The sequence below is a fragment of the Rhea americana genome, unplaced genomic scaffold, assembly GCF_003343005.1.
Source record: "Rhea americana isolate MKP2758 unplaced genomic scaffold, rheAme1 scaffold_45, whole genome shotgun sequence".
In the NCBI taxonomy this organism is placed as follows: domain Eukaryota; kingdom Metazoa; phylum Chordata; class Aves; order Rheiformes; family Rheidae; genus Rhea; species Rhea americana.
Window position 1 is genome coordinate 3,860,052 of NW_028186590.1, and position 17,977 is coordinate 3,878,028.

Consider the following 17,977-nt stretch of genomic DNA (forward strand, 5'->3'; position numbering starts at 1 on the left):
TCTAAAACAAAGGCTGCTTTGCTGGTTTGTTCCTCAAAGCTATCCTGAAACAAAAGGCTTATTTTTAAAGAGAGTGGGGTTTTCAGTGCTGGGGCTATTCAGTGTTAGTGTTCTATAAAACGCAAGGGAGGGCACTGAGGGTGCAACTCATCATAAGTAACTTCAGCTGACCAAAAGCTAGCCATCTCGACATCCCTTCAATATGAACCATTAACTGAGCTCCACCATATTTGGAAGCATTTGAAGACTTTCATGCACCAATTCATTTCAGACTTTACAGTTAGGATGAGATTAATCTCACCTCACATTAGCTGTCTAAAATTGTCTTGTCTCTGCAGTCGATGAAGACAGATGGCCAGTTTCACAGGGCCATTCATTTCACCCTAAAAATTAATCAAATTACCCTCCTGAGGTGGCAACTTTACTCCATTGCTTTTAAAATTCCAAAAGACAAGCTTAGGCTACCTCATTTTGRACAGCTAAGGGAGCATAACCCTAGTAAGTAACCATTTTACTCATCAAAATTTAACTGAATCTCCTTTACAGCAATGTAAAACCAGAGCACATCCACTGGGGTCATTCCAGATTGATACACACGAATAGTGTCCTAGACATCTAAGAGGGGAGGAAAAAGGATTTCTGCACCAATTTTTTCATCTCCATTTCTCCACTAATCTTCCCTCATTACTTTTAATATGATTGAAACTGAGAAACAAATCCCCATCTATTAAAATTATCATTTATATATGGTCAATTTAATCAACATCAATTGGTTTATGTTACTATAACAGTAAAAACTTGGTTCGGATTATTTTCTTTGCATATTTTGTTTTTTTTTCTAAGTAATAGCAGTTACTTACATTTTTTCCTTATAGCAGCTAGTTCCTGTTCAATCCGTAGGCAGACAGACTGTGTAAGTTCAAATGATATTCTCTGGAAAGCATCGAAATCTTCCACTGTGTAAACATGGGTTTCAGCAGGAGGTGAAGCAATTGCTTCTAACTCTGTACGCACTGCATCCTTCACACCAACTGCAAATATTTCTACGTCGGCATCTCTCAGCTTTACTGCAGGTTCTTTAAAAGCATCTGATGATTTTCCATCAGTGATAAGAATCATGACTCTTGGAACATTTGGTCTTGATCCTTTGCTGGTAACAAACACTTTCTCCCTCACATATGTCATCGCTTTGCCYGTGTTGGTAGATCCACCTCTGTAGGGGAAGGTGTTAATAGCCTGAATTATATCTTCCACTCTGTTGAATCTGTTCAAAGAAAACTCCATATGGGGATCTCTGCTGTACTGGACAAGACTTATCTGTACTTTTCGAGGTGATATCTCAAAGCTTTTAACTAACACTTCCAAAAAGGCTCTTACTTTAACAAAATTGGCGATACCAATGCTGTAGGAGCCATCCACTAAAAACACAACATCAGCTTTTACATCCACACCACGTGAGCATTCTGTAAAGAAAAAGAATCACCACTATAAACAGGTACTCAAGACCAAAGGCATTTCAACTGCGTCTGCAGTTYCTGTATAATAGCCACGTACTTATAAAGTAAATAAACCATTTCAGGTTGTTTCTTAGAATTAGCAAAGGTAYGATACTAAAGCAAGCAGCAGAGGTTTAAACAACAAAAAAACTCACCCACTTGAACYTTCACTTGCTGTGTTTTTTCCATTATAGTTATTGGCTCACTGGGGGTCAGTCCTTTCATTGCATAAACATTAATTTGATACTCTGTGTCTGGAGAGAGATCTTTTACATTCAGAGCAGTAGTCTGAGGCCCCACATTCAGCGCATGTTGTTTTCCACCAGCTATCATTGGAATGAACTGCACCCTATAGCCAGTTACTTGGCTTGTGGATGGATCCCAAGTGATCCTAATAGATTTTGAGGAGATCTGAGTAGCCACTAGATTTGAAGGAGGCTCCACCACTGAAAGAAATCAAGATATTAAATACAATTATAAAGATTTTCTTCCACGTTTTTATTTCTGAAAAATTTTCAGAAATAAACTTTAATTTTTTCTCTTCATTAAAAATCACAGGTATTTTCAGCATAAACAAACACAACCAAATTACAAGTGAGTCCAAATGGGGCAACAGGGAGAGCTCAGAAATATAAATAGAGCACGTGTTCCTCCTTCCGAGCGTCACAGAAGTTCCAGGGGAAAAGCTGTCTTGCACATGCACTGTTTCAAGCAGAAGTGAAAGCTACACCCACAGGAACGTGGTAGACAGTGTGAACAAGTACAGATGTGGGCAGAGCACTATGACACTGTTGTTATCCATGCTGCCACTTTGGGCAAGAAAGAACTAATTACTTAGAATCTTTCAGGGACAGAAAGTTGCAATGATAAAGCTTGACATCCATGTTTTCTCCAGCTTCCACTCTTGTTTCTTAACCGATTACGTCCTCTGTCCCTTTACCAAATGGATTTTACCCTTTGGTATATCTTTTCCATAGAAGTGAAGTCTGTGTCCAAATTGCCAGTATGAGGCCCTGATCGTTGAAAATCATTGTGTTGCCCTAGGAATTATGGAAAAATGGAGCTCTTCCAAATCCACTCACTGTCACATGTTCTGTCCTCCCACATTTAAATGTACAATGCTGAAACCTGTTTTCTACACTGGCTAAAGGAGGCAACTGATTGAACTTCAGAATAAAGCAAAGAAAGTAGTGACAGCTTCCTAAAATGTGTACCTGAATAAGTTGACATCAATAAATACATTTGTATGAAGCATCTCACCTTCTTCTCCACTAACCAGTTCACCAAGTTGTTCATCAACACCGGAGCACACTTGCAAGATAATTTCATTCTGTATATCCGTAATTCCATCAAAATTAGCCACATTGAAAACATGCTTCAGGGAAGGCTGAGATGCAATTACCTTGAGTTCTTTTGCATCTGCTGCTTTGATTCCTAAAAGTTGCAGTAGACAGGATCATTTTAAGTGGCCATAAAATACAGACATTTGTGATTGTATTCTTAAAGTATCAGAATATCCTGGGGTAAAGTTGGGTTGAATTCAGCTCTGTCATTATCAATAACCAAACTAAAAAAAAAAATTAATGCAATGAGTTTTATACTACACCTTCAACTTATGGACTAATGTGGTATGTTCAGTAATGCCAACGGTCAAACTRTCTCTGCCAGTTTCTTCCTACCCTCCATGTAAGAGGATGGTAAATTATTATCAATGTAAATTATTATCAATTTATCACAACTGGAACACTCCGCTCAGAAGAGTGCAAAGGGCCCACTTGAAGGCATACAACATGGAAAGAGTTTCAGGCAAATCTGAAAACCCACAGTCTGCAAAATGTGCAGCTTACTGCTATGGGAATGTTTATAACTCAAGCATTAAAAAATCTCAATGTACCTAAAGAAAAAACTTCAACTCCTATGTTGCGAAGCTCTCTTGCAGGAATTTCAACTTCATCCTGAGCTTTTCCATCTGTAATGACAATTGCTACTTTGGGAAAGCCTTTTCTTGCTCCAGCAGACTCAGTAAAGGTGTTTTTAACCAGGTAATCAATAGCTTCACCTAAAAACAACAATACAAGATGTGTTTTACTAGATATGAAAGAAACAGGATTTACATCAAATTTCAAGTATAAGATGARATGTTGCATAAACACAAATGTGAGAAATTTGTACCTGTCATTGTATTGCCACCTTTGTAAGGTATCCTTTTAATTGCATCAATAAGATCACTTCTTCTGAAATATTGATTTAAGTTGAACTCTGTTCTTGTATCCGAACTGTACTGAACAACTCCAACTCTTGTCTTCTCCTCCCCAATGTCAAAAGCTGATACAAGGGCAACCATGAAGTCCACAATATATCTGAAGTTATTTCTCCCTACACTCCAAGAACCATCTACCAGGAAAACTAAATCTGTCACTGCACTTATGGAGCATCCTGGAACATAAAATATATATATATATATTAACAGATGAGCAATTGCCTGCTTACGAGTCAGTAAGAAATGTCTGACAGAAATTTAATATGTAAAAGCCAAAACAAACAGACACTGAATAGACTGGTATTCTTATCTGAAATATTTTACTTGGCAAAGCACTATTCACCTAGGTAAATACCCATAAAGGCATTTTAGCTGCCAATATCAAAAGGCAACTGTCACTTAGGAACTCAGTTTTGACACACCTTTTACTATATTCCACGAGATCTGTTATCACACAGCAGATGACAACTCACACACATAATTTTGTGAAACAGCTTGATGTTTCRGGAACATTTCACTTTGTTATCACTTCTGCTGTCCACCTTTATCTCCCCGTAGCAGCGGCACAGGTACTTCTGCGACGCTTTGTACCCACAGCTCAATACCACTTGTTACTAGGACCCCCATGGGGTTGCATGGGGTTGATCAGTTACGTGAARTTTGTAGCTTCAGTACCAGCTTTGCATCTCATTCCCGCAATGCAGCTACAAATTCTTTCCATTCCAGTCCCTTCTCAAGCTTTCTTAACCATAGATAACTTTAAAAGTTAACAGAACTTTACTGCTAAGCAACACGGGGACAGCACTTAGCTTTGTGGGCTTTGGAGCTAGTCCTCAACTAAATCTAAAACACTGGAGGAGTGGAAAGACAAAACATCTTACTTTGTAACTGAGTCTCAATCTTCTTTTCTTCTGGTATTCCTGGACCACCTGTTTGAACTGTACAAAGCACAACATAGACAGGATTAATGGAGGAAATGAGATTACAGGTTAAATTTGTTAATGTCTAAGAAGAAAAGTGTACAAGGAATTGGGTAAACAAACTTGACAAGCCTCAGAATGTGAATATATAGATGCAAATTATGACTACATCATCTATACTTGTAAATTTAATAACATAATATTCAAGGCAATACAGAATAAAGAAAAATTGAATAATTAAAATTTCTCTGCACTTATATATTTCTAAGTATTCTCCTGAAAATGAATTACAATGTCCCTGGATACAATAGCAATACTACCCCTGTCTAACATAAAAGGAGATTCATCTTAAGTAACTTTCCTGTGGTTGTTTGAGTCTGACAAAGTCAGAAGCAAAATGTATCATAGAAGATAGTCTGCTGTGATTAAACTACAATTATTAAATATAAACCACATAAATTTCAACTCTATATTTTATTACACATATAGTGTCATTTTATATTGTCTGATAAAGTAATTATTTTTTTTTCTGCACAGAAATCTGATCTGATTAATTTCTTACTGCGGTCAAAGAGAGTCTTCCTTTTGACTTCARCAGAGGCAGTTTATATGAAGTAGGTCTAGTTCAAGAAACCTAGTAGCCCCCTGTGAAGAATTCTATATAGGCTGCTAGTCTCCYCTTATCTTCTGTAAATTATCTTTGTTCCTACCAGCAAATGTGCTTAATGGGAAAAAAATGATTTTGCAGCTATATTTGATCCGATCTTAGGTGCATATCAATATTTTGTCAAGAAACTGGAACAAAGTGAAGTTCTATGAATGACCGCTTAGTTGTGTTATTTCGTTTTCTAACTTATAGCATATACTTACTTGTCAGTTGGCCAAAAACAGGTAGACTCTCCTCTCTTTCATCATATGAAGCTATTGATACAACATACTCTATATCAGGTATAAGATCTGATAAAACAGTTTGGGTAGTACTAGGTGAAAGAGTAAATTCTTTAGTAGGTCCATCTATAATAAACATATAAAAGAGTTAAGGCAATGCTTCAATCCAGTAACATCAATGACAAGTTTCTCATGAACAAAGAAAAAAGCAACAGAGAATGATCTATCTAAATACCTAATGACAACTTTAGAATAATACACTTTCCTAAAACATGAATTTTGAAATATTAAACTTCAAACTAAACTGTTTTCAATAATGAACAAAATACTGAATTAGGTGTTCAATAAATTCCAAGAAACTGAAATCCAACATGCACATACCAAATGTGCTACCCTTAAACAAACCATGGTCCAACTCTGATCCAGTATCACTATTACACTGATTATTTCTCTAAGTGTAATGGAATAATGGATGCCTCACGTAGCCATTACCAGAGGACACGTGACATCACTGCTTTCTTCCCTGATGTGCAACATTTCCCTTGGGAAAAGTACTCAAGTGAAATGCAATACAGTTCCCTAATTTTATGGAAAGCACACAGAGAAAGAGCATCTTGTTCCTTCCAGTGGAAAAGCATCCAAAACTACTCGCAGCCCCAGAGTAAAAGCTGTGATAAGAAAAACTCTTTACTTCGAACAACCACAGCTCCCTACATCCTTTGCTGCTACCCAAACTCGAGAGTAAAGTTGTGAAAGACATGAACACCTAACTTAGATACAAGAAAATATAAATATATATTTTTAGAAGATTTAATAATATAACAAAATTTGATAAAGCTCACCATTTGTAGGGACCACCGTTATCCTGTAACCCACTATTGCATCAGGTGGCCTTTTCCATGACATTTGAACATTATGTTCATCTATAATTGTAAAATTCAAGTCTGACGGTGGATTAACTGCAAAAGATTTATACCAGGTGGATGTTTAAAAGTTTGAACGAGCTTTGGCAAATGAATAAATAAAATAATGTTGAGCAAAGCTTACTACAATTGTCTTTGCATAAATTTGTTTCCAACAAATATACAGATATGTTGTTGGAAAAGAGTAAAACAAAAGCTGATGAAATATGACAAAACATCAAAGAGTATACGCATTACAGAGGACAGCACAGAACATATGTTTCTTGAGTTGCCAAGACATTCAAGAATGGCCAGCAAAATCAAGCACAATAGAAAACACATTTGGATACATGTACAATGAGTTCACAGATAATCACCACATATGCAAACGTTTCACATAACAATTAAAGGAATTTTTGTACATGCTGGGTGCAATTCATACAAGCATGCCAAATCACAACCTGCTTACAACACCATGAGATCACTTAGGACACTGAGAACACAGTACTCTTCTCAATCAGACATCAAGGGATTGATCAGCTTTTTAAGTCTCTGCATAGTCATGTTTCTTACCAATTATATTTCACTGAATCTAGAAACTTGGCAGAGAAAAATACTTTTAAGAAAACAGAGAATGATTGAGCACTTAATGTTAACTAAAACAATTTCTACTGGGGTCTAGATAAGAATATACATGTAAAATGTATATCAGTAATAATGATATACTGATGTATCATTTTATTTCAAAATGCGGAGCGTGCTACCCCTTCGTTCCTAGAAGCCACTAAAGTGACATGCTTTGCTTATGGCTGCAAAGAGCTCAGGAATTAAGGGGTTAATACATAGTAATGGTTGCAATTTGTGGAAATATTTGAGCTGATGCAAAAATTCACAAAAGCAAGATTCTACCTGTTTACACCAAGTTGCTGTACAATTTCCAAGGTGTAAACTTGTTTTCATGTTCCCTTTGCAGCAGGTGTACCCATACTAGTAGCGGCATTTTAACATAAAATGCCAGTATGGTTCCATACAACACAATGGTTAATTATGAAAAGACAACATCAAAGTATATTTATGGACATTTATTCACAGAATTTATAGAAAACAGCAAAGAGGGCACCACTGATCTGAACAAATGACCGCAAATAAAACTTGTAGGAGCTGATGACAGAAGTAACTGAACAGTACAGAAAGAAATAGTTTACAAACGCCATTTTGCAGCATCATGCATATGTACAGGAAATGTTGATTATTATTTTTTTAGCTTCCCACGATGGACAAAAGCCTCCATGTACAAGGTTCATTGCACAAAGACGTTTCATAAATATTTTATAATGATATTCTCTTTTTAAAATTGTCATGCTTATTCATGCAGTATTTTACTGACTCACTGTCAGTGCATGGTAGGTGTATTATATATTACTGTTTAAATAGGTCTACAAAGTAAGATTAGATTCAGCCATACTTTCCTTAACTACTTCAGACTGTTTTGCAGAAATTTTTTAATAGTCAGATCTTCTCTGCTTCATAGAAGATCTCCATCAATCTCAGATAGGTTTGATTGCTTTGTTTCTCAACATAATTTAAATACCAGATAAAGAAACAAATGCTATAATGTGTATTTATGATAACACACTGTACCATTATGGTAAGTAATACTGAGCTCAAAAAAAATGAAAATGAAATATATTATGTAGACATTCTTTTTGCTTTTAATTTACTCTTGTTTCCAACCATAGGATAATATGGCTTTGTAATACTGATACAACAGGTACACTAGTATTGTAGCAAATGTTATTTTTCCTATTATCCATACACAGGCAGTGAGATTAGACCATTAACCTGCATGCACAGTTTATTCATCATTCTGTTTACTATATTCACATTGCCAGAGAAAGCAAGGTAGTTACTTAGTATCAAAGTCATGCAACAGATGTTAATAGCAAAATACATCTAGGTACGAAGAATATCATTATAAAATATTGTTTCAATAGCAATGGCTCAGGACAAATTTAATGCAAAGGCAGAGACAACTGACCTGAGCATGCTTTAAAAAAAATTCAGTACATGGAAAAAATAGCGCCACCAACCTTGCAAGTAAATTGACCTGTTGCAGCAGAGACTTTAGGCTTTAACTGCTGAAGGACAGCAGCAGCCCAACTTGTTGATATCCAAATGACCGGATTCCAGATAAACTGAAAAACTGACTGTGAGGAAAAGTCTGTAACATTTTAAAGGATTTTAATCCGTTTTATGAAAATTCAAATGTGGATCTTGGCAGTTAGAAAGAATAATACATTGATATATAATTAATGTATCCTTTCATCCACGTATTCATAGCCTTATAAAACAACAGTGTTGTGGAGGACCTTAGAAGTCCTCTAGTCCATCCCACGACCAAGTCAAGATCAGCCATCCCATGTCATTCTTAAAGACCTCCACTGTCGGAAAGTCCGCCGGCTTCCCCTAGGGAGTCTACTCCAATGACTCATTTCCTCTATCATGACAAAGATACTCACTCCTGACACCTATTCTGAATCTTCATTGCTGCAGTTTAAATTCATTCTCATCTTGCAGTTTATCAAACTAAAGCACTAAATGTTTCTCCCATTGAATTCCCAAAAGGAACTTTGCCCGAGTGAAAAAGGCAGGCTTGGATCCAGTGTCGTCAAAATGTCTTCCGGATGAATGCTACTCGGGTGATAAAAGATTTCTCTGGCCCATGAACTTTTGATACTCACACAGAACATCACAAACATCCATGGACCTTCACATGCACCAGGTTTCACCCATGTGAAACAGGCTGCAAGATCAAGACCAAACTATGGTCACATGACTGAGCGCATTAAGTCAGTCTGAAGTACAGCAAAATATTTAGATGMTAAACATGTTATTGTGATAATCAAACAAGACAACTGTTACTCAGCCTTATTAAAATTCTTCTTCTGCAAGGGAATGTACCATTAGAAAAATAATATAGCTGTGATATGTATGCAGACCAGACTTCCACAAACAAAATGCCCTGGCAATGATGAGAGTTTGTCCCATTAAAGGCACAAGCCTYAAAACTCTCATTCCACAAAGACTAAGTATGAGCGTAGCTTTACTCAAGCAAGCAGTCTTGATGGAGGGCTACTCACGCAAGTGAAGCTGCACATATGTTTACGGTGTAGAGACAGTGTTGATTATCTTGATCCTGTGTCCTTCAAAATCAATGACCAACCTCTCATTAACTTGTCAAGATGTAGGATCATGACTGTAACACGTGGTAATATTACAGTATTCCCATGAGTATTAAAATAGAGGCTAGTGAGTTAAAATGCTGGAGAGAAGAGAAGAAATCCACATATTGCTTAGGAGTGCTGATAGAGAATAGATTTCAAACCACATTACTTCTTTAAGTCACGGAACTCCATACCTGGACATAGATTAAACTAAGTCAGGCATAGAAGTCACTAATTTCACTTACGATGCACAGAAATGTATGGTTCCCCTATAAGCTTCCAGTGGAGTAAAAAACTGCTGTATGACAGTATCAATATCTAATATTTCCATAATGCTAACTTCTACCACTTTTAGAACTACCATAAGTTCCTTCATTGCATATCCTATCTTATATATCACAAAAGAAAATAAAAAACAGACATAATATACTTAATTCGTTGCCACTCTTTCCATTATATACATATATAATAGCAATATATTTTCTGAAACAAAAAATATAGAGCAAGATATTTTTCTTATGTACATCTAGCTTGTATTACTTAACTGGTAATACAAATCTAATATATAAAGGTCTACAGCTTTTTACAGATAATGCAATGTGACTGTTTCAGGATCTCAATGAATATCTAAGAAGATAGAATAAAAATATAACCAGGAGATCAAGTAATTTAAATATAAAATCAGATTTTAAAATGATATAATTTGAAAGTAGCTGCAATCCACAAWCCCTATATAAAACAAAATCTGTAATTCCATCACTGGAAAAGAATAACTATAATTAGTATGTAAATTAACATGTCAACAGGCCATAGAAATTGAAGAATGAGAAGTTGAAGAGCGAGATCACTCTTGGTCTCACTGAGATAAGCCTAGCAGAGGTTGAGAGATACCAATATTCCTCATTTACTTTTTTCTTGAAATACACCAGGAGTTTGTGTTGACACAAGTAACTATATCACCATCCCTGACAAGCTCCTTTGAAGTCAGTGTTGCCAGCTGGAGTGGAAGAATGAGTTGTAACCCAGCAATGCAGTAAAGAGCACCTTCTCCGCCTTGTTAGATATTCATTGCCAACCACAACACAAAAACATTGCCATCTGTATGTTTGCATTTTTAAAATTTTATATATGTATATAAAATTTCCTTAAAATACAGGATAACTCACATGAGTATACTTTGAAAACATTTAATTTTTGTTTATCAAGATACATGTAACAACATAATTGTATACACATGCACATACTGCATGTGTGAATATTTACAGAATGTTAGGCACGTTTGTGCATACATATGCATGTATGTGCATATGTATCTCTATAAATACACACACATACATACACTTTGCTTYGAAATAGCACTAGGAAAAGTGGAATTATAAGTCACCTTCACGAATATACAAATCATATATCAAACTTAAAATTRCTATACTCTGTAAGGCAGTCAATCTCTCTTTAGGAACTTGGAAATCAGTAACTGATTTCTCAAAAGACAGAGATCAGATACCAGCTGGTAATGAAACAAAGGTCCCACCAACTAGATCCAAAACCAAATAAGCGAGTAACTTGAAAAGTTTCAGCTATCCTGGATCATCTCTGAACCATTAGTCTGTGAAAATTAATGATTCAATGCATGAAAAACCTTTTAATCTTCTGTAACTGTAGTACCACAATTATTTGTCACTTACTGTAATGTACGTCTTGGGAATATTTTTTTTTATTTGACAAACCTTTTTTATATGAGGCCCTAAACTACATGCAGGCCAAACACCTTGCTCAGTGATGCTCTCCTTCCCTGTCTCCAGCCTAGAAAACAGACTTTTCTATGTTCGAATCAATTCCTAAAAAGCCGAAGACTCTGAACTTTCAAATGTTCAGTGGGATCAGAAATATGTGTTACTRATTAAAATACCATGGAAATAAATTTTAGAAGCACAAAGAAAGGCCTAAAAGTCACTGAGGACCAATGATCTCATTTCTTTTGGGGGCTTTTGAAAACCCCTCTGTATTACCAAATACATTACGCTACATAAGCCATGATACCGTAACAGCATGCCCTTGAGATCATAACTAACTGGAGATCACATACCAATCTACTTGGCTTAACTATRACTAAAAAATAAAAATATTCTTGTCTGTCTGAAGGACATAGATTTCCCTTTCCTCTTTGCAATTACAGAYGGAAAACAGTGACAAAAAAGAATATCCTTGACACAAAGATATACACAGAACACACTGGAGTATTACAGTCCTGGACTAAAGAGACAAGAAACAAACAGATGACAAGCTATCGCATCACGTATGAGAAGTTAAAGCTGCTAGCAGAGAAGTCAGATGGATAGCAAAACAGAAAAAGTAGAATTTCACTGTAAAAGAAAAGAGCAAAGTGCAGAGCCTGAAAACTGAACTGGYTTCCTTGTCTGGGGTTAACAACCTCCTCCCCGCCATGGTGAAACGCCATGAAATTATTCAGGCTTTCGTTGTTTTTATCCCCTCTGCTGCAACAGTAAATGTCCAAATATAAACCCTTGCACTGGATTATTTCTGTAGGAAAGCTCTAACGTCATTCCTGCAGCTCACTGCAGATTGCTGGTCTGCCAACAGCAACAGAGCACTGTGCTCACGAAGAACCACAGAGCACCTGYGATACTGATGAACTAACAGCTTCACCCTGGAGTACTTAGAAATCTGGGCGCATCAGCATCAGATCTACTTCCAGGGGGGGAACTGAAAAATAAAGGCTAGAGGAGAGCAGAAAAGCAGAAAAACTATGTTCTCCCCTCCCTTCACCTTCACTCCACCTTCCCAGCCCACATCTACAACAAAGGGTCACATCAAATGGTCCTCTACCTTTTCCTCTCTCTTTTTCATCTTTTTCATCATCCAGAGCCTACCTCTATCTCAGGGAAACAAAATTCAAACTGCATCTCTGCTGAAAACCAAGAGAACCAAGAAAAATAAAAGGAAGGAGAAAAGAAATGCACTAAAGAAGCACCAGTCATACAACTGTTTTGGTGCTGGCAGCCTGAGACAGGACAGGTGGAGAAAGGATCGTGCCACAATATGAGGTGAAAGTTGGAGGAACAGACTAAAGGGACAAACATCCACAGGAGAACCTCAGTTCAGCAGACAGGTATAAAGTTGTAATGAGACCAGAACTAAAGGTACAATATGCAATTTACAGAATGATTTGAAAACGAAATACAAAGTTGAAACAGTGCTGGAGGATGGCTAGTTTACTGCAAACAAAAAATACTCTGCAAAAAGCACTGTAAAAGTAGTTTTTGCAAGAGTAAATCCCAAGGTACTCCTAGTTTTGATATCTTATTTTCAGCACAACTATTTCTCACTGCACATCCTTCTCAAGATGCTTTCCTGCTCTTCGAAACTCTTGAGTTATGAAGTGTTTCTTTCAGAAAGCTGCAGAGTATGTCTTTCACTTAATACAAATTTCTGAATGCAGAATAATGTCAGTCCTATTCGCAACTGCTCTACAACTCACAAAATCAGGTTTAACCTAGTCTTTTGCTTAACAATGGCCCACATCTCAAAATAAGAATTAAACAAACTTGGGCAGCTTGACTGGTAATGCCTCTAGTTTTACTATTACAATTTAACTATCTGCTTCTCCAGGCATATTTTTTTCTAGCTTTCAATAACAGTACTCAAGCTATTACTATTTTGGTCTACACTACTGCTAATTAAAACATTCCCACTTATATTTTGAAACAACCCACTCCACAAATGTAAACAATGGAGCAAGACAAGAGCAACATGACTAGCTCTGAATGAGATCCTTCCTAAAATGGGGAAGAATGCACAAATACACTCACCCTCCTCTTCCCTCAAAATCATGTATTTTTTCAGCTTTCTCTGGAGCAGTGGTCCTGCATTTCAAATGCAACTCTGAAATGACTTTAAATGACCTTTCCGATTCTTCAGCCAACAACAACGTAGCGTGAGAGGGGAGGCAGCAGGCTGAATCTCTCCTAGGGTGACCAGATGTTATACTACTAGCAGAAAGTCATAGTTTCCAGAAAGCCAATCTTCCTTAAGTCTGTGTGCCCCAAGCGAGCACTGCTGCTGTGGGAGGAAATACCCCAGAGGAGTTCCTTAGATGCTGTGCTTTTAGCAGCCATAAGCCAAGGCTACTATGTCCAGATACAGAGAGGAACCCAGCAGGCCATCATCAGATGACTTGTTTCMATCCAGTACAGGAAGAGAAGAAAAGAAAAAGCTGAATTTTCAGAAACTGGCTTCTCCTTTTTCCAAAAAAATCTGGAGGAGTTCAAACCCAGAGGTTTGATTAACCCTAATATGGAGTCGGGCCCCAAGGGTCATCTACAGTCRTTGCAGAGCAGACCATGGAGATGGGTCTCATACATATATTTTTCTTCCTGGCATGCACTACTGCCAGAGCCATTCAGCTCGCACATAAGGAGGCACTTGCTGTCAGTCCATCACGGAGGCAAACGCTCAGGGCCCAGGTCATTCTGAGCCGCAGCATGTGGCGCAGCAGGCTCCGCCAACCAGCCCCGCGGCTCTCTCCCAAGCTTTGCCCCTGCAGTGCGAGGCAGGAYGCTGCCGGGGACCTGCATCTCCAGCAAGGCTGGGCCAGGCCCCCGCAGGARGAAGAAGGAGAAGGAGAAAAGGCCTCTCTGTGGAAGACGGCGCCAAACACGTGCCAGAGCCCAGCGAAGGCGGCACGGAGGGGCTCAGGGCCACGCACCAGGTCCCCAGGGCTGGCGCAGAGGCCAGCCCGGCGGGATGCCCCGGCGYGGCGGTGGCCCCCAGGGCCACGTCCCCCCACCCAGGCCCCGGGGGGCGACGCCTCCCCTCGGGGCCGGCCCGAACAAACCACGCAGGCGCAGCGAGCCGGACTCTGTGGGAGCATTTTATTTGAAAGCTTTGGGTTGCTCTGTGTGTGTGCGCGCATGTGTTTATTCCCTTCCCCACACCCCCCGGAAAAAAAAAACGAGATAAAAGCAAAGGCGGCTTTACAGCGCGGCTCGCCGGCAGCGGGCTGCGCGGCGGCGCTGCGGCGGCGGGCGCTGCGCGGGCGCGGCGCCTCCTGGCTGCGGGGGCGGTGTGGACAGCACACCGGAGAGAGACAGAGAGAGGGAGCTACGGTTTGTCTGACTAGCTGGGAGGAACAGAGCACAGAAGGAGCTGGGCAAGGAAGGAGAGGCGTTTCTCTGAAGGAGAGAAAGAGAGAAAGTGCAGTAGTTACACGCAAAAAAAAAAGGAGAGGGAGGGAGGGGGCGGCTGGAGGCTTGCTCGTCACCCAACGCGAGGGGCCGGGGGRGGGGGGCAGAGGTTACCTTCAGCCTCAGTGGAGGAGAGGAGGGCGGCGGCGCACAGGGCGGCCAGCGCCGCGCACAGCTCCATCTTCATCTCTGCACTGCCGGGTCACAGCGACATGAATGAATCTGCAGCCACAGAGGGGGAAATTTTTTTTAAAAAAAAGTACATTAAAAAAAAAAAAAAAAAGACAAGATGCACGGATTAGAGGGTGGCGTGGGTGTATTCATGAAACATAACAGCGCAGAACTGCGGACTCCACTTTTTCCCTTATCCCTTTTCCCCTCACCCCCTCCCTGCACCTACCCACGGGACCAGGTTGAAACCTCTSGACTTGGAAGCCGTGCAGAACCACGGCAGACCGCCGTGGCTAACCGGAGCGCCCAGCCTCGCAATAACGCGCCTTTTGTCCGCGGCTGCAGCGCCGAGCGCCGCGGCGGCCCGGCCGGGGCTCGCTGCCGCCCCGAAGCCACCGAATCCCTCCTTCGGCTGGACCATTTCGTTCGGCTCCTTTTTCATAACTGTTGAAGCACTTAGTTAACTGTATTTTAGTGGTCTCAAGGCAGTTTGGAAAGTGCAGTAAAACTATTTTTTTAAGGGGTTCTGCCTACGAACATGCAATTCTTCATCTCTTGAAGGTCTGAAATAGATTTTGCAGAAGTGTGTGTAACACACAACTGAAACCTGAAACGTCTGCCTAGCCACGATGTTTCAACATCTGATAAGTCATTTACACATTCTGAGAGAAAATGCTTTTCAAATACATCATAAAAAGTAGGCAGGGACCGAGTATCGCAATCACTGCAGGTTGCTTAGCAAATAGGTGGGGATCAGGCCGACTTAGTGGCTCCTAATTGCAAGCAGCAATACCTTTATAACTCTATATACTCAAGGTCACAACAAATTACTCCAGCAAAACTTCCATACGAATTTTTGTCTTAGTAAAGCTAAGATGTATGGCTCTCATACGTATGCATAAAATGAGGTGTTTTTTGTTAATCTCAGTAAGCAGGGGAGGGGTGATTTGTTTGAATAAAGTAACAAATACAACATATATCATAATTAGGCTGGAGGAAAAAGAATTCCACAAGCAATTAGGCAACAGATTTCCTCGGGAAGGTGCCAAAAGCAAAACAAAAAAAGAAGTATACATAAATCACTGGTCTGCAGGAACTACTGAAAAGGAATATATTTTCCTGCCACCTACGGAACTAAACAGCAAGGCACATTTAGTGGGTAGACGCTATCGAGATCCAACTATTCCTTTCCCAGCTACTGGCACCGAAGTTCACAGGCTCCTGCCGGACTGCTGCATACAGTTACCTTAGTCAACTACCTTACAGTGAGAAAATTTGCCAAGAGCCCGCAAAAAAAAATGAGCTATGTTTTCCGTTCAGTGGTACCTCCCRCAGGTAAAAAGAAGTGCGATATTGACTGTAATGAGTCCCCATTCCTAACATAACAAGGACCGAAATTAATGTTAAATGGTCCTTGAGAGCTCCCAAATCCTTTCACTGCTCCGCATGGGAAACGGCAAGCACACTCTCTTTAAAGCATTCTGCAGCAAGCTCACCGAGCTCTTAAACTCAGTGTTTAAACGGACTTTTGTCCCGGAAATGTTGTGTGGGCTTGGAGTGCCATCTTTTGATCCTTTTGGAGAGCACCAGAAATGAACCATCGCGCAAAGGCATCTAGAACTTCATTCCTTGCTACTGCTGCAAGATCGTCATTCCTGATATGTATATATATTTCTTTTCTGCAATAAAACCTCTCAGCCAAAACATGCGTTTGACCGCAGTTCATTTTCTTCTCTCAAACTTGGCTGTTTGAAAGAATGCCTGGAGGTGGTGGAAGAAACATCCGCTCCTGGTTGTACTGGGACAAAAGCACACTTTGTAGCAGRGCTAAAGGTTTTGCCTTTGATCTTAAGCAACCACTTAAAAAAAGATTWAAAAAAAAARRAARRAARRAARRAAAAAGCATACTTTCGCCAGTACCAGCACAATCTCACACTCATGCCAACCACAAAAATTACCGATGCAATTCCAATCCGTGCAGCGAGCGACATTTTACCACTTTCAAGAAGGAAAAAGAAATAACCTAAACGGAAAAAAAATGACTGAAAGAAAAACCCACTAGCTGTCAAAGCCATAAAATTTGGAAACAGAAGAATGAACTCAGAAGGAGCTGCACGTACACGGGGGAGGGGAGGAGAGCTCTCCCGCCAGAAGGAGCAGCGGGAGCACACCTCGCTGGCTGCCGTCGCCGGGCTCCCCCGCCGCGGCGGACGCTTGCGCGGGCTTTGCGCGGGCACCTGCCACCGCCGCGCCCGASGGCTGCGGCGCACCCGGCAGGGACGGGGACACACGGACACGGACAGACACGCGCCTTCTCCCCGCTCCCATGTCCGGCGCTACTAAGCGCGACCTCGAGCGCATCCCTGGGCGTGCGCGGTGCAGGGGCGCAGCGCGGGGAGGAGGGCAGGGGGCCCCGCTGCTGGGCTCGCACAGACCTGGGGGGCGGCGGCAGGGTGCCGGGGCCGGTRGCGGGGCAGCTCCTGCGGCGGCGGCTCCAGCAGCAGCCGTGGGACCTGCGTGGAGGGAGGAGGAGAAAGGATGAAGCTCCGGGGGCACCTTGTGGAGGGAGCGGCGAGTAGCAGCGGCAGCAGCTGAGAGAGGAGGAGACGCCTCGGTGACTGTAGCTCCCAGCGTGAGGGTCCGCCTGGGAAGACTTGCCTTCTCCAAGTGGGAAGAGCCTCTTCTCAATCTGCTACTTAATAGAGGGCTGTTCCCAACTCTCAGTTTACCCTCGTAAGCGGTTACGAAACTGCAGGGAAGGTGGACTGTTGCCACCGGATGATATATGCGCTCCTCTGCTCCAGCAGGGAAGGGGATCCACTTCTGGAAACTGGCGCATACCTCGGCGCATTCCTGCGGCATGAGGCGGGCGGGCGCCGCGGCAGCGCGCCCCGAGGGCAGCGGCCCGGGCC

The 17,977-nt window shown here is 40.8% G+C and overlaps 1 protein-coding gene across 4 annotated transcripts in view; it reads right to left on the reverse strand.

Moving 5' to 3' along the window:
* The window catches only part of COL12A1 (collagen type XII alpha 1 chain), a 104,658-nt gene extending 86,774 nt beyond the window's left edge, over positions 1–17,884 (reverse strand). For 2 of the 4 annotated variants that reach the window (XM_085316053.1, XM_085316054.1), the window contains exons 1-10: positions 17,501–17,884; positions 15,009–15,116; positions 6,407–6,523; positions 5,547–5,690; positions 4,638–4,694; positions 3,669–3,932; positions 3,391–3,555; positions 2,757–2,930; positions 1,652–1,942; positions 861–1,463 (exon numbers count right to left, since the gene is read on the reverse strand). In XM_085316053.1, coding sequence (XP_085172179.1) covers positions 861–1,463; positions 1,652–1,942; positions 2,757–2,930; positions 3,391–3,555; positions 3,669–3,932; positions 4,638–4,694; positions 5,547–5,690; positions 6,407–6,523; positions 15,009–15,081 — 1,888 coding nt within the window. In that variant the 5' untranslated portion in view covers positions 15,082–15,116; positions 17,501–17,884. Of the gene's footprint in view, positions 1–860; positions 1,464–1,651; positions 1,943–2,756; positions 2,931–3,390; positions 3,556–3,668; positions 3,933–4,637; positions 4,695–5,546; positions 5,691–6,406; positions 6,524–8,556; positions 8,655–15,008; positions 15,117–17,500 lie in introns of those variants that run through there. The other 2 variants (XM_085316051.1, XM_085316052.1) reach the window with 2 other exon arrangements.
* Positions 17,885–17,977: the final 93 nt, after the last annotated feature.